The sequence below is a fragment of the Marmota flaviventris genome, chromosome 1, assembly GCF_047511675.1.
Source record: "Marmota flaviventris isolate mMarFla1 chromosome 1, mMarFla1.hap1, whole genome shotgun sequence".
In the NCBI taxonomy this organism is placed as follows: Eukaryota; Metazoa; Chordata; class Mammalia; order Rodentia; family Sciuridae; genus Marmota; species Marmota flaviventris.
Window position 1 is genome coordinate 24,484,309 of NC_092498.1, and position 14,276 is coordinate 24,498,584.

The window sequence follows — 14,276 nt, forward strand, 5'->3', positions numbered from 1 at the left end:
AGTGGGATAGGGTTATCAAAATGGGGGTTGTGGCTCAGTGGCAGAGTGCTTGCCTAGCATGTGTGAGCCACTGGGTTCAATTCTCAGCACTGCATATAGATAAATCAAGGTCAATCAACAACTAAAAAAATCTTAAAAAAAAAAAAAAAGTGGGAGATAGTACAGCAAGTCTGAATTCTAAAGGCAAGAATGCAGCAGAAAGACAACTAATGGGGACAGGGTTGTGGCTCAGTAGCATGTGTGAGCATTGGGTTCAATCCCCGGCACCACATAAGAATAAACAAATAAAATAAAGGTATTGTGTCCATGTACAACTAAAAACAATTTTAAAAATAAAAAGAAGACAACTAATGTAAGAATTCTTTAAGAAGACAGAAGAACTGGGTGTGGTGGACCATGCCTGTAATCCCAGTTATTTGGGAAGCTGAGGAAGGAGGATTGAAGGTTTGAGGTCAGCCTGGGCAGTACATATAGTATGTATAGCAATAGTCTCAAAAAATAAACAGGGTTGGGATGTAGCTCAGTGCTAGAACATTTCTGGGTTAAATCCCCAGTACCTCCAAAAAAAAAAAAAAAGAGAGAGAGAGAGAGAGGAAAGAACATGATTAGAGCATCTGTGAAGGGCTTGTCTAGATACTTCCTCTATCAAAACAGGAAGGAAGGAGGAAAAGATGAGTTCAAAATACACAAGTTTATAGATTTGGGAGACAGAAAGATAAAGTTGTCATTTGGTGGTTTCTGTTTTTATAATGAAGCATAAGGCCTATCACTGGTTTAAAAAAAATGTGAGAGATTAATGGAATATTACTCAGCAATAAAAGAGAATAAAATCATGGCATTTGCAGGTAAATGGATGGAGTTAGAGAAGATAATGCTAAGTGAAGTTAGCCAATCCCCCCAAAAAAACAAATGCCGAATGTTTTCTTTGATATAAGGAGACTGATTCATAGTGGGATAGGGAGGGGGAGCTTGGGAGGAATAGATGAACTCTAGATACAGCAGAGGGGTGGGAGGGAAAGGGAGGGGGCATGAGGTAATTAATGATGGTTGAATGTGATGATCATTATTATCCAAAGTACATGTATGAGGACACGAATTGGTGTGAGTATACTATGTATACAACCAGAGATATGAAAAATTGAGCTCTATGTATGTAATAAAAATTATAATGCACTCTGCTGTTATATATAAATAAAAATATAAAACAGTATGAAATAGTCATTTGCAATGAGTAGGAAAGTGAACTTACTAGAGAGATGTACAACACTGCTAGGCAAATGCTGATTACACAGGAGGCTGATAATTATGGATAGGGACATTGATCTGCCTGGTTTTCTGATTTTGTCTACCAACTCTCAGCTCCACGGGTACAAGCAACTAAGAAGACAGATGGTTAGGTTCAACTAGTGCATCACTAAGAGTTCTGCAACCAGCAGAAGTCACTTCCAACAAGTAAACAGAAAAAGAATTTACACAAAGGATATGAGGTAGCTTTCAGGGTGAAGAACCCTCTTCAGGGATACAGCTAAAAACACCACCCCAAATTACAGAATTGGGTTAGTAAAGATGTCATGATTAGTAGTGCCAAGCAAAAGATGTGGCCTGGTTTGCACCATTATAGTTCTAGATATCAGGTGCCAACCTTAACAACATTGTCATTGTCACCCCATGTCTTGATCTTGCTGCCAGGGACTGATACTACATGGGGATTTGTTGAAAATGGAAGGGGATATTGTGAAGAATGTTGAGAAGGGTTGAAGCAGCTGAAAAGATGAAGAGAGTGGTAAAGGGACTGAGTATAAGGAAGATAATGGATGACACAATGTCACGTAGTGACTAAAAAAATAAACAAGGATGTGAGGCATGATGGTTAAAGCCTCATCATGGAAGAGGGTAGAGATCCTGAGATCTCTTGAAGAGATTTGAAGAGAGAGGTTTTAGCAGCAATTAAACACAACTGAAACAGACTTCACATGGGAGTTTGGTCAGAGCAGCAGGGGTTTGGCTATGTGACAAAGCCTCCTACTGCTGCCATGGGCAATACTGCAACTCACTGATCCCAAAGGCATCACAAATTGGCAAAGCCTTAGGCAAGTTAATTTCTCTCTTTAAGCCAGTATTTTATCAACTATAAAAGATAATACAATTCATCTGATAAAACTGTTATGAGGCTTAACAGATGAGATAGATGTCTAGCACAAAGTTAAGTATTCAGTAAAAGGTAGTCATTATAAGTGTCACCAAAGCCAAGAGGAAGAGTTTCCAAAAACAGGTAGTCAACACTATCAAATCTTTTTAAATGATCAAAAGGGTAATGTTGGGGGCTGGGGTTGTGGCTCAGTGGGAGAGTGCTTGCTTCACACATGTGAGGCATTGAGTTCAATCCTCAGCACCACATAAAAATAAATAAAGGTATTGTACCCATCTACAACTAAAAAAAATGTTTTAAAAAAGGGTAATATTGGAACACTGCAGGAGATAAGACAATAGAGAAGATGAAGTTAGTTTTAGTGTTGAGTATGTAATATTCAGAAAGGCTTTTAGGAGCTGACAGCAGTGCACCACCTATAATCCCAGCAACTCCCAGAGACTTGGGAGGCTGAGGTAGGTCAATCACAAATTTGAGGCCCAATTAGCAACAGAGCAAGACCCTGTTTCAAAATAAAAAATAAAAAGGACTTGGAATATAGCTCAGTGGTAAAATACCCCTTGATTTAATCCCCAGTACCAGAGAAAAAGAGAGAAACAGAGAGAGACAGAGACAAAGGAAGGAAGGAAGGAAGGAAGGAAGGGGGGGGGGGGGGGCGGAAGGGGGAGAAGCACGAAAGCTTTAAGCCTTATAGTCAGCAACTCAACCAGCAGCTCTAGTGCCCATTTAATATAGGTACTAATCTAAGAGCTAGCAGGTGCCCCAAACTGACACATTTCTACTGATGGACCCTTGAAAACAAAATAGGAAAACACCACCGATGTATGCAAGTGTCCAAGACAGAAAACAGTTTATTGAACTGTTGCAGAATATAGTTGGTAAGGAGGGAGAATGAAAATTAAACACATCTTAAGTTATTTACTTTAATCGAAAATAGTTTTAGATTAAGAACTGTTAGAGAATAAACTTTTTCCTTTTTCTTTCCAAATCTCTGGCCATAAATCATAAAGACTATAAAAAGCTCCCACAAATTTCAAGCTTACTAAACCTGTCATTGGGTGACCAGATTTTAGCTCCTCTAATTGTGCCTTCTACTGGAACAAAATGGCAGAGCTGTGGGTCAGACCAATTGTCAAGATAGTTCTCCTCCCACCCACCTCAGATGTTAGGCTCTGAATATTAAACAAGAACTACCATGAAAGAGACAGCATATTCTTCATAAACTCAACTTGATAAAGGGTCTGAAATAAAGATTACAACAAATCTCTTTCCTCTCTCACTATGAGAAATGGGATAATCTTCAAGGAAATGATACAATAACTTACTCTCCCTTTTTCATGAACTACTATTCATTTCTTAACTGAATACTATGGATAAGTATTTTCTCTCAAAAAATCAAACACAACTGCAAACTTCTAAAATAGCTCTTAAAATAATGTTTAATCTTTCCCAAGCTCAAGGAGAAGAGTATTCACAAATAATACTAGTCAATAAGTAAGAAACTATTTATTATATAACAAAAAAAATCCACAAAAAAAATTCAGATTAAGATTTAGCTGGGCACTAAAGCACATGCCTGTAATCCCAGCCATTTGGGAGGCTGAGGCAAGAGGATCAGAAGTTCAAGATCTAACTTGACAACTTAGGGAGACTCTGACTCAAAAAATAAAAAGGGCTGTTGAGTGTAGCATCCCTGGGGTACAATCCCCAATACCCAAGAGGGAGGGAATAAAAATTAAAAAGTCAAATCCTAAATTTTGAGCAGAGGAATAATTTGAATTGAAAAGCTCCAGAATTAGGGCTTTGGAGTCAGATTAGGATTGTTAGCTCCAACTTATTACTGGGCAACCTTCAGCCAAATTTCTAACCTCTCCAACCTCAGTTTCCTCAATAAATCATACACTACCTTAAGAGTTTCTTAAAAGTATTAAATAAAATAGGAGCAGGGCACAATCGTGCACATCTGTAATCCCAATGGCTAAGGCATGAAGATTGCAAGTTCAAGGCCGGCCTCAGCAATTTAGCAAGGCACTAAGCAACTGAGTGAGACCCTGCCTCAAAATGAAAAATAAAAAGGGCTAAGGATGTTTCTCAGTGGTTAAGCATGCCTGGGTTCAATCCTCAGTACTCCAAAAAATAAAATAAAATAGTATATAATAAGGCTCTAAGTACCAGGTCTGACATACAACAGGAATCCATAAACTGTCATTTTCTAATATTCAAAGGTTTAATAAGTTTGATTCAGAGAGAAGGTAAAACAAACAGCAGAGGAAAATCATTAACTGAACAGAAAGGAAGAACATATTGCTCGGGTATGCCAGGTTTATAACTTTAAAATTAAGGAAAGTTTCTCAGTTAACAGTTAACCACAAATGTGAGACTGCATCATTGATCTTGAAATGCTTCTCTGTATGTGATGTTCTTCCTCCCTCCTTCTAATTTAACAATTTTTTGAGCTGTACATTTGTACAATTTTCTCTTGTCCTTTTCCTAAAGTCCTGACTCACACTCTCCTTTCTTCGGTCCTGGGATGACCTAAGCCTTAGCCAGACAGACACACCTTAGAGTTTACTGACTATTCTAAAGATTTCAGGAAGGCTAAGCATGGTGGCACATGCCTGTAATCCCTGCAACTCAGGAGGCTGAGGCAGCCTCAGCAATTTAGCAAGATCCTGTCTCAAAATAAGAAGGGCTGAGGATGTAGCTTACTCATAAAGCATCCAGGTTCAATCCCCAGAACTGTTGAAAAAAATAAAAAAGTTCAGGGAGAAGGCCAGAACCAGCACCTAAGACCTAAGAGGTCAGAAACAATCCATGTGACATAATGAAAAAGACATGGGATAGGGAAAAAGACAGATGTAAATGTAAGTCCCACCTCTGCCACTTCCTAAATATATAACCTTGTACAAGGCACCTACTCTCTCTGGACCATATTTCCTCATCTGTAAAACAGAGATAATGACAACCATATCTCATAATATCCTTGTCAGGATTACAGAAACACTGACAATTCCTGGCACATAAAAGGCCAATAATGGTAACTATTATTAGGGTCCAACTGCCAACTAACTCACTGAACATTTTGCCAGGCTGTACTTTTCTAACTGGCAAAGGAGTCACACTGTTCCTACATTCCCATGCCTATAGCCAAAACATTCCATTTCTGTAATCTATAATTAACCAAATCAAGAGTTTAAACAATTCAGGGCAAGAAAGCACTAAATCCTGACAACAAAACTAGTGCAAGGTTTAAGTTTGCCAAGAGAAATACGGAATCTGTTTGAACATGGTCATTACCCATAGTGATGTAAGCACAAGTCAGTTGAGGTTCCTGGGCTTGGAGTCTTATTATCAGAAAGTCTTTTAACTTTTCTGAAATAAATCAACTTCTGCCTTGTTTTTGCTTCTGTGCTCCAACTTTCCTATCACCCATTTCCAAGAACACAGGGAAGAGATCCTCTCAATGGTCACCTCATTTACTGTAGAAATTTTCTTCCCATTTTGCAAAGTACTTCTTACAGAGATTTTTGGTTTGCTTAGTTCATTTAATGTGAGCTTATTAAAAATATATATATATATATAGGGCTGGAGTTGTGGCTCAGTGGTAGAGCACTTGCCTAGCATATGTGAGGCACTGGTTTTGATTCTCAGTACCACATATAAATAAATGAATAGTTACATCAACATCTAAAAAGATATTTTTAAAAATCATTATATACAAATATATAATAACCACAATGACAAGATCTGGTCCTCAGAGCACCAGGTTACAGGATGGAGGCAGGTGTCAAAGATAAAATGTGCACACTGTATGTTCATTCTTACTGACTACTACACTTGGGAATTCTGCTCTTATAAAAAGTTTATTTCTGAGACTGAAGATGTGGCTCAGTGGTAGAGTGCTTGCCTAGTATACAGAAGGCCCTGGAATCTAGCCCCAGCACCACCAAACAAAACAAAACAAAACAACTGTATTTCCCTTGTGTGGGTAGGCAGAGTAAAAGAGCTAAGAAACTAATGACAAATACATAAATGGAGTAAGGGAAATCATCAATGGAAATGTGATTTAACATAAACAAGTTTGTACATGAGTTACAAAATAAAAGCAACAATCACAAGTTACATAGTCAAAGGCAACTTTTTCAAAACTAATGTTCCCAGTCCCTTCAAACATGAAATTTCATAAAAGCAGAAAGGAGTCAAGGTCAGAATGATGATTTAAATAGACAATCAAGAAAGGCTCAATAAATCCAAATGTCACACTGCAGTTCCTTGATGAGGTGACTTTCTACTGGGGGAAAGAAGGGCAGACTTGTACATTTCTTTTCATTTAGCCAATATGATATCAAAAAAGTGAAGATTCTGTCTCTAAAAAGCAACTCTGCAGTGCCCTTACTTTTGTTCAACATCTGCATCTTTGTCCAGAATTCCACCTGCTTAACTTTCAGCAGAAAAGTTTTTTTTGTGCAATTAACATTGTCTAAGGCAAGCTCAGCCCTGTCTTCCATTGCCTTGGGCTGCTGAGTAAATCTAGAATCATGGGACATACACTTTGATACTGAAAAACAACAAGAAGGAGGTGGTTTAGTGAAAATGAAAACAGCCAAGAAGCACATCTAGAATTAAAAAAAAAAAAAACAGACTCTGGTAGGTATGCTGCCTTGTTATTTTTTAACTTCTTTATATAGAATCTATTGAACTGTTGTGTACCGTTCAGAGGAGGTCATGGGAGCATAAAAATCAATTCTTCATAATAATGATAGCTATAATTTTTAAGACCATACTAGATGTGATAAATTCAAGGCTAAGATCTTTGCAAATATTTCTAATTCTCAATCATAATTAGTATCTTTATTTTATAGAAGAAGTTAATTTGTAGAATTTGGAAATTATCCAAAAGCTAGCAGTAGGAGTACTAGAACTCAAACCCAAGTCTGCCTGACTAAATTCCATGCTCTGAAAGCAATTTGTTAAGCACTTCTACCCTTAAAAAAAAATCTAATTACAGATTTTAGACAGAAAGAATCTTAATCACAAGAAAAAGATTTGGCCAAAGTTTATAAAGCATCCAAACTAGTCTAAAATATGCTTCAGAACTCCCAACTCTCAAGTAGATACTTTCAGCACTGCTGCCTATGCTTCCTCCTTCACTATAATTCCTCCTAGAAGATTCATTTTACAAGTGACAAGGGCATTGTCCTAAACAACTCATTCAATCTTGTACCTAATGTCATTTAACACTGTATTTGGGTAGTCAGATTGAAAAGGTTACCTGCTATACCTTAATCATAAAAGCAATTACAACAAAATGTTTGGCTGATCCAAGGTTCCAATTCAGCTCAGTCCTTCACTGTAAAACCAGTGCAGATTTCACACCCCTTTATTGCTGTTTTGATAAAACAATTAAAAATAATTCACAACAATTAAAAAAAATTGCTGTGTTTGTATTGTGCCTAGGAAAATAGAACCATAATCCCTTTTTACATGACCCACATCTCTGTATTTTCCAATATTTACCTTTTTTCCCCCCTGTGCTAATTTGGCATTGAGAGAAAGGTATGATGGATAGCCAATGTTAGGGTAATATTTTACATCTAGGCATGCTTACTCTTTGGTATTCTGAGGCCTCCCCACAACTATGTATGAGAGAAGCTGACAGCTGAGATAGAAAGCCACAATGATCGCTTTCCCCAAAGAGAGCATTTCTTGCTAACGCTTTCTCATCACAATGAAGGAACCGATACATCCACCATTCTCTTCATACACAATCTAATAATACTGACCCAACTCCTGAGTAAGGTTACAAACCTCTTAAGATAAAAGAGGGATGAATCTCTCCATTACCCTTCTACAATTAAAGAAAATGCAAGAGTATTACAGTTGCTGAGAAGGAAAGGCACAGCATGAGTACTGCTTTGGGGAAGCGGTTGGCCACAGAAAGAGAGAAAGTCATCATCTGTACAGAAGCCAGACAACTCAGAGGACTTCAATGCTTACTCGTCCTCCAAAGAGAAAAGATTTTTCCACCTTTATTGGTGGGTGGGCTTCCGAAAACGGCAAGGTTTTTCTATACTACCAAGATCTCCTCCTCGGATAGTCCGGAAAATAACAAGTGGGAGTGTTGGGGCGCGGGGGGCGTAGTATAAGGTGCCTCTCTTCCCGGTGCTTATTCCAAGTAGTAGTGGAGAGCGCTACCTCCATGTTACCCCTAGCGAAGTACAGCCGTGCCACCTGGAGTCTCTGCTCCTCAGCCACGGGGGGCAGGTGGGGGCAGCTCCAAGAAGGTAGGCTTAAGCGGGAAGGGGTCTCACTGCCCCCACAATAAGAAAAGTGAGAGCGTGGAGGGTGGTGCAGCTTTGCCGAGAGAATCTGCGGTTCCCCCTCGCTCCCCTCGCTCCCTCCCTCCCTCCCTCTCTCCCTCTCCGAGCTAGGCAGCCCGGCCCCAATACCTTCTTGACTGTGCGCGGCGCCTCGGTGACTGTGCCGTCGGGGCTGACCAGGGCCTCGCCGCCGTCCCGGTGCCGCTGATGCTGGTGATGTGGGTCGCTCCGCTTCATGGCCGACGCCTGAGGCACCTTCCCGGCGGCAGGGCTGAGAGCGGCGGCGGGCCCCGAGCCCGGGCCAGGGGCCGGGGGCCGCTCCGCGGCTGGAGCCGGAGCCTCAGGATCCCCGCCGCCTGCTGGAGGGGCCATGGCGCCCACTGCCGCCGAGCTCAGTCCTAGTTGCGGCTCCGCCTCAGAGGGGCTCAAATCCTTCAGGTCCACTTCAGGCACCTTGGCGGCAGCCGCTGCTGACACAACCTGCACCGACATCACCGCCTCCGCTGCAATCGGCGGCTCAGGCTCCAGCTCCGGCTCCGGCTCCGGCTCGGCCCCGCCTCCCGCCTCCCTTCCCCTTCCCTCCCCCATTCCCCCACTCCTCCCCTCCATCGCCTCCGCTCCCACCCCCTTCCTCCGCCCGCCAGTCCGCCTGCCAGCCTTGGCCCCTCCAGCCCCTCCCAGCCCCGGTCCGGCTAGCGCGCGAGGCTCCACGGAACCTGTAGTGCGCTTGCTCCTGGCCGCACGCGGAGAAAAGACCGTGGGACCTCAGCCCCCGACCTACACTGCGCGTGGGGCGGAGCCGCGAGGCCCCCTGGGAGTTGTAGTCCCCTTGGCCTTCCTTCCAAAGTGGGGTTCTGCGGCGGAGAGGGAGCTCCAGGGCCGACGACTAACGGAAAGGAGGACGGGTGACGCGACGGAGGGAATGAGGAAGGGAAAGCCTCTAGAGGACTTGTGGCTTCCGGGGAGAGAAAGCCTAGAGAAAGCGAGGGAGGAATGACTCGCTCCCCTGACTGTGTAAATTTCCTCCGCGTGCGCGTCTGCAATCACGTGGCCTGGCCTTTAAAGGAAAAGCGGTGGCGTCACGTGAGGAGAGCGCCTGCCCCAAGCTTGAAGACTTGGATTTTTTCTCTGTGAAACTGGGAACCTAACACCTTTCTGAACTTAAGTAGCTTGGTTTTTAAAAAGAATGAAATAGGTTTTTACCTGCTGCGGGGGTTTCCGACACATTCTGGTCTTGGAAGCCAGAATCAATTCCAAAAAAAATTAGTTTCCACTTGATTGAAATTTCACTGCTGAGGAATTAACACGGTTCCTTAAATGAGGTCGTGCCAAACAAGTGTTTTGGGTTATTGTTGTTGTTGTTTGGTACAGGGGATTGGGTGTTCCACCACTAAGCTACATCCCCAGCCCTCTTTATTTTTGATTTCAAGAAAGGTCTCCCTAAGTTGCTCCCTAAGTTTGCCAGATCTTTTCACCTAGTAATTCTTCTAGGGCAATATTCTGAAATTCAGATACATATGTAGCATAGCGCAATATTAACTAAAACCCCCAACAGTGTTTCCCTAAGTCATGCAACTTTTATGATTTTTATTTTCTTTGTACTTGTGTATTCTTTTGCAATTTTACACTATTTTAGAGGGCGCAAGATCAAAGATGTGTATAGCAATTTATTTTTACTAACAAAAAGCGGGCAGGGGATATAGCTCAGTTGGTAGAGAGCTTACCTCACATGCACAAGGCCCACAAAATATAAAAATAACAAATAGGTATCTGAAACTAATGTTCCCAACAATAAGGGGATGGTTTTAGCCTTTAAGAAGTGTTTTCCAGCCGGGCATGGTGGCATATTACTGTTCCAGTGATTCGATAGGCTGAAGCAAGAGAATCCCAAGTTTAGGCCAGCCTCAGCAACTTGGCCAGCTTCAGCAACTTAGCGAGCCTGTGTCTCAAATTAAAAAAAAAAAAAAAAAAATGAAAAAGGTTTGGGGATGTAGCTTAGTGGTAAAGTACCTTAGTGATAAAGTAAAATCACTAATATCCTTGGAGCTTACAATATTGTATTAGTGAAAGAACATACTGTTTCAAGGAATGAACATTCAAAAAAAAAAATGACAGCTTTAAAATGAAAACGTGCTGGCAGAATTTTTTAAACTCAAAAAAATATTAAAATTAAAAATATTAAAAGGAAAGATGCATTTTTGCTCAGATTGTTGAAGAGTGGTGGCTTATTTCATAATTTTTGTTATTCATATATATTTTTTGACTTGATAGATATAATACATTGAATAGCTAGTTTACTGAAAAAGGCAATCTTTTAGTACCAAAAAAGGGGGGATTGTTTTTCAGGTGGGTGTAGAAGCATGCTTCTGTAGGCCCAGCTACTTAGGAGGCTGAGGCTGGAGGCCAGCCTGGGAAATAGACCCTCTGGCTCAAAAAAAAAAAAGCTTTCCAATAACTTTTTTTTTTTAATGACAGGAGGAATAAATACCTATGATTAAAATAATATATTAAGCTAAAATGCAGGAGACAAAATTGCAAATCCATTTGATTTTACGTAAATAAGGAAAAAAACTAAGAAAATACATTAAAATGCAATTGACTGGACCGATTGTGAGGTAGGCTTTTCTCTGTTTTTAGAGAAATTAAGGTAAACGATGTCTTACAGTTTTTTCAAAGGGTGACAGCTGTGACAATGCAGGTAGGCCACTGACCATCTAGTCATTGGAGTATCTATTTTTTCTTGGCAAGAAGGAGAAAGAGGGAGAAATCACCTCCCCTGATCTCCTTTTCTGTACTACTACCAACTTGCAAGTCTGTTCAGTTGTAGTCCAGCATTAAATGGAAGCTTTCATTTCCTGGTCTCCAAATTTGTGTAATGGAAGGCCCCTGAGCACAGCCATTTCTACAGGCCCAGGAATCTACCAGACACAAGAGCTTCTTAAGCTTTCTCTTCACATTTCTGGCTTTCAGTATTTCCTTCCTGTTATAAAGAACCAGCCCAAAGCTTCATGCTCCAGCTGTCCAGGCAGAGATTAACAGCACTATAACTGATTTCTTTCTTCCCCCTAATGCACAAGGGAGCTTCAGTACAGCCACCTGGCATGTGTAGGAGCTCATAGGCAGCAGCTGCCTACCTGGACTGCCTCTAGAGTTAATTACTGAAGGAACAAATTAATTCTTCAGTGGGATGTGGTTATAAAACATAAAGAGTTGCAGCACTGGAAAAGAGACAGATACTCTTCATTTATCAAGGTACCACCACATTTCAGAACCAATGGTCAGGTGATGCTCTTTCCCCCATTTTCAGCTCCATCCTGCATACCTTCTACTTTTCTGACTGTTGCTGAAATTGCTATACTGGAAACAGGATGATTAAGAACAAACTTATAAAGTCTTTAATGAAATATTTAGGTTTCCTTCACCTGTCTCATTTGGTTTCCAGAACCTTGGCAGACAGGAATGTGTCTTCTTTGCAGAACACTGGAAGAATTTTTCTGAGATATCGGACTGTCCAGGAAAGAAAGGAAGATAACACTGAGAGTTTCCCAAGGTGATAGGCCAGCCACATCACCCATGGTGAAGATCTTGGCCAGATATATAGAGCTTCTGTGAACCATTTAATGTCACATTCCTGAGTATGAGCAGTCAAAGCCATCAGACATATGAAGAAAACCCTTAATATGAAAGAGACCAACATAGGCAAGCAAAACAAATAAAAAACTTGAGAAAATGGGCTATATGTTAAGAAGAAAGCAAGATAAAGGGCTGGGGGGTGTAGCTTAGTGGTACAGTGCTTATCTGGCTCATGCAAGGCTCTGGGTTCTATCCCTAGCATCATGCATACACAAAGGAAAGAAAGCAAGATTTAAACAAGAAAAATCACTAATATCCTTGGAGCTTACAATATTGTATTAGTGAAAGAACATACTGTTTCAAGGAATGAACATTCAAAAAACAAATGACAGCTTTAAAATGAAAACGTGCTGGCAGAATTTTTTAAACTCAAAAAATATTAAAATTAAAAATATTAAAAGGAAAGATGCATTTTTGCTCAGATTGTTGAAGAGTGGTGGCTTATTTCATAATTTTTGTTATTCATATATACATTTTGACTTCAATAGCTAGTTTACTGAAAAAGGCAATCTTTTAGGAATTGTTTTTCAGATCTTCAATAAATTTTTTTCTTTAAATTTCAAAAAATTGGAGGTATACTCAGGGGTAGAGAGCTCTGAGAGACTAGCATGCTCTCAAAGCCTTGGGTTTGATCACCAGTAACACAATATATAAATAAATAATAAATAAATGAATTTTTTTAAATGGTAAAGACAGTAAATTAGAATGCCAGTCCTAAAAGTCTAATATCTAAATAATACAAGTGTCAGAAGAAAAGGGGAAAATTCAAAACATTTCCTAGAAATGAAGATGGGAATTTCCAGAATAAAAGACAACATTAGGGGGCTGGGGTTGTGGCTCAGCAGTAGAGCCCTTACCTCCCACGTAAGGCATTGGGTTTGATCCTCAGAACCACATAAAAATAAATAAAATAAAAGTATTGTGTCCATCTACAACTAAAAAGTGTATATATTAAAAAAAAAAAAAAAAAGACCCCATTAGGTGCCCAACCCAACGGATGAAAATAGACCTACCCAGAAACTTCTTAGAGATTGAGGATCGGAGGTGTGAGGCCAGCCTGGGCAACTTAGAGAGACCCTGTCCCAAAATAAAAAGAGTTGGGGGTGTAGCTTAGAGGTAGAGTGCCCCATGGGTTCAATCTCTAGTACCGGGGGAAATTTTATTTTAATATGCATCATTGTACAATTTCAAAATTCTGGGAAGATCTTTCAAAAATCTGGACTGGAACCGGGGACTAAAATTTTTTAAAAGGTAGAGTCAGAAAGATTGAACTTCTTCAAGTTAATTCTGGAGGCTATAAGATTATAACTCCAAATACTGCAGACCCTATGTTTGCCTTCTCCAGAGAATAAAGGTTTCAATTATCCAAAGTTGGCAAGGGTAGTCATCTAACTGTGTGGCTGAGTACAGGATCAATCCTGCTTCAATCCTGCTTTAGACTCTACCTTATCAAGTGCCAGCTGCCTCCAATACAGAGCCTTCTGGGGATCCTACAATAGAAGCTTCCCCCTGCTACTAGCTAAAACAAAGGATTTGTTTGTTTGGGGCAGTACTGGGGATTCAACCGGGGGCTGGGACATGGAAGGAGTAGGGCAGTCCATTACTGAGCTATATTCCCCAGCCGTTTTTTAATTTTATTTATTTTTTAGACATAATATCATTAAATTGCTAAGGCTGGCCTCAAACTTGTGATCCTCCTGCCACAACCTCCCAAGTAGCTGGGATTTTAGGCATGCACCACTGTGTCTGGCAAACTTCAGCTTTTTCAAGTCTACTAAATGAGCACTCATTTGCTATCCAGTTTTCAAAACTATTACTACTGGCTCCTCCCCTAACCTCCACCTCTCTTTTTCCTCCTTATAGGCAAAGAGGGAGAAAAAGCTAAATCCTTAACTCTATATGAGGAAATCAAACGATAATGCCTAAAACATCCAAGAGGTAGCATTATAATCATGTTATTCAGACAGAAATGAGCACCATAAGGATCATCTAAAATAAAGTAATTGGCTCCCAGGACAAGAAATAATGAGGTAGGTGGTAGGATGGAATAACAAGACAGGTGTTTTAAGTAACAACACTTGTGAAACAGGGCTGGGGGCATAGCTCAGTGATAAAGCTCCCCTGGGTTCAAACCCCAAAATGGGATAGGGGGAAGAAGCTTGTACAACTATTTT

General features: G+C 40.5%; 1 protein-coding gene across 2 annotated transcripts in view; it reads right to left on the reverse strand.

Moving 5' to 3' along the window:
- Ahcyl2 (adenosylhomocysteinase like 2) overlaps positions 1-9,019 on the reverse strand; it is a 193,257-nt gene extending 184,238 nt beyond the window's left edge. For both annotated transcript variants that reach the window (XM_027950123.2, XM_027950122.2), the window contains exon 1: positions 8,599-9,019. In XM_027950123.2, coding sequence (XP_027805924.1) covers positions 8,599-8,961 — 363 coding nt within the window. In that variant the 5' untranslated portion in view covers positions 8,962-9,019. The remainder of the gene's footprint in view (positions 1-8,598) is intronic.
- Positions 9,020-14,276: the final 5,257 nt, after the last annotated feature.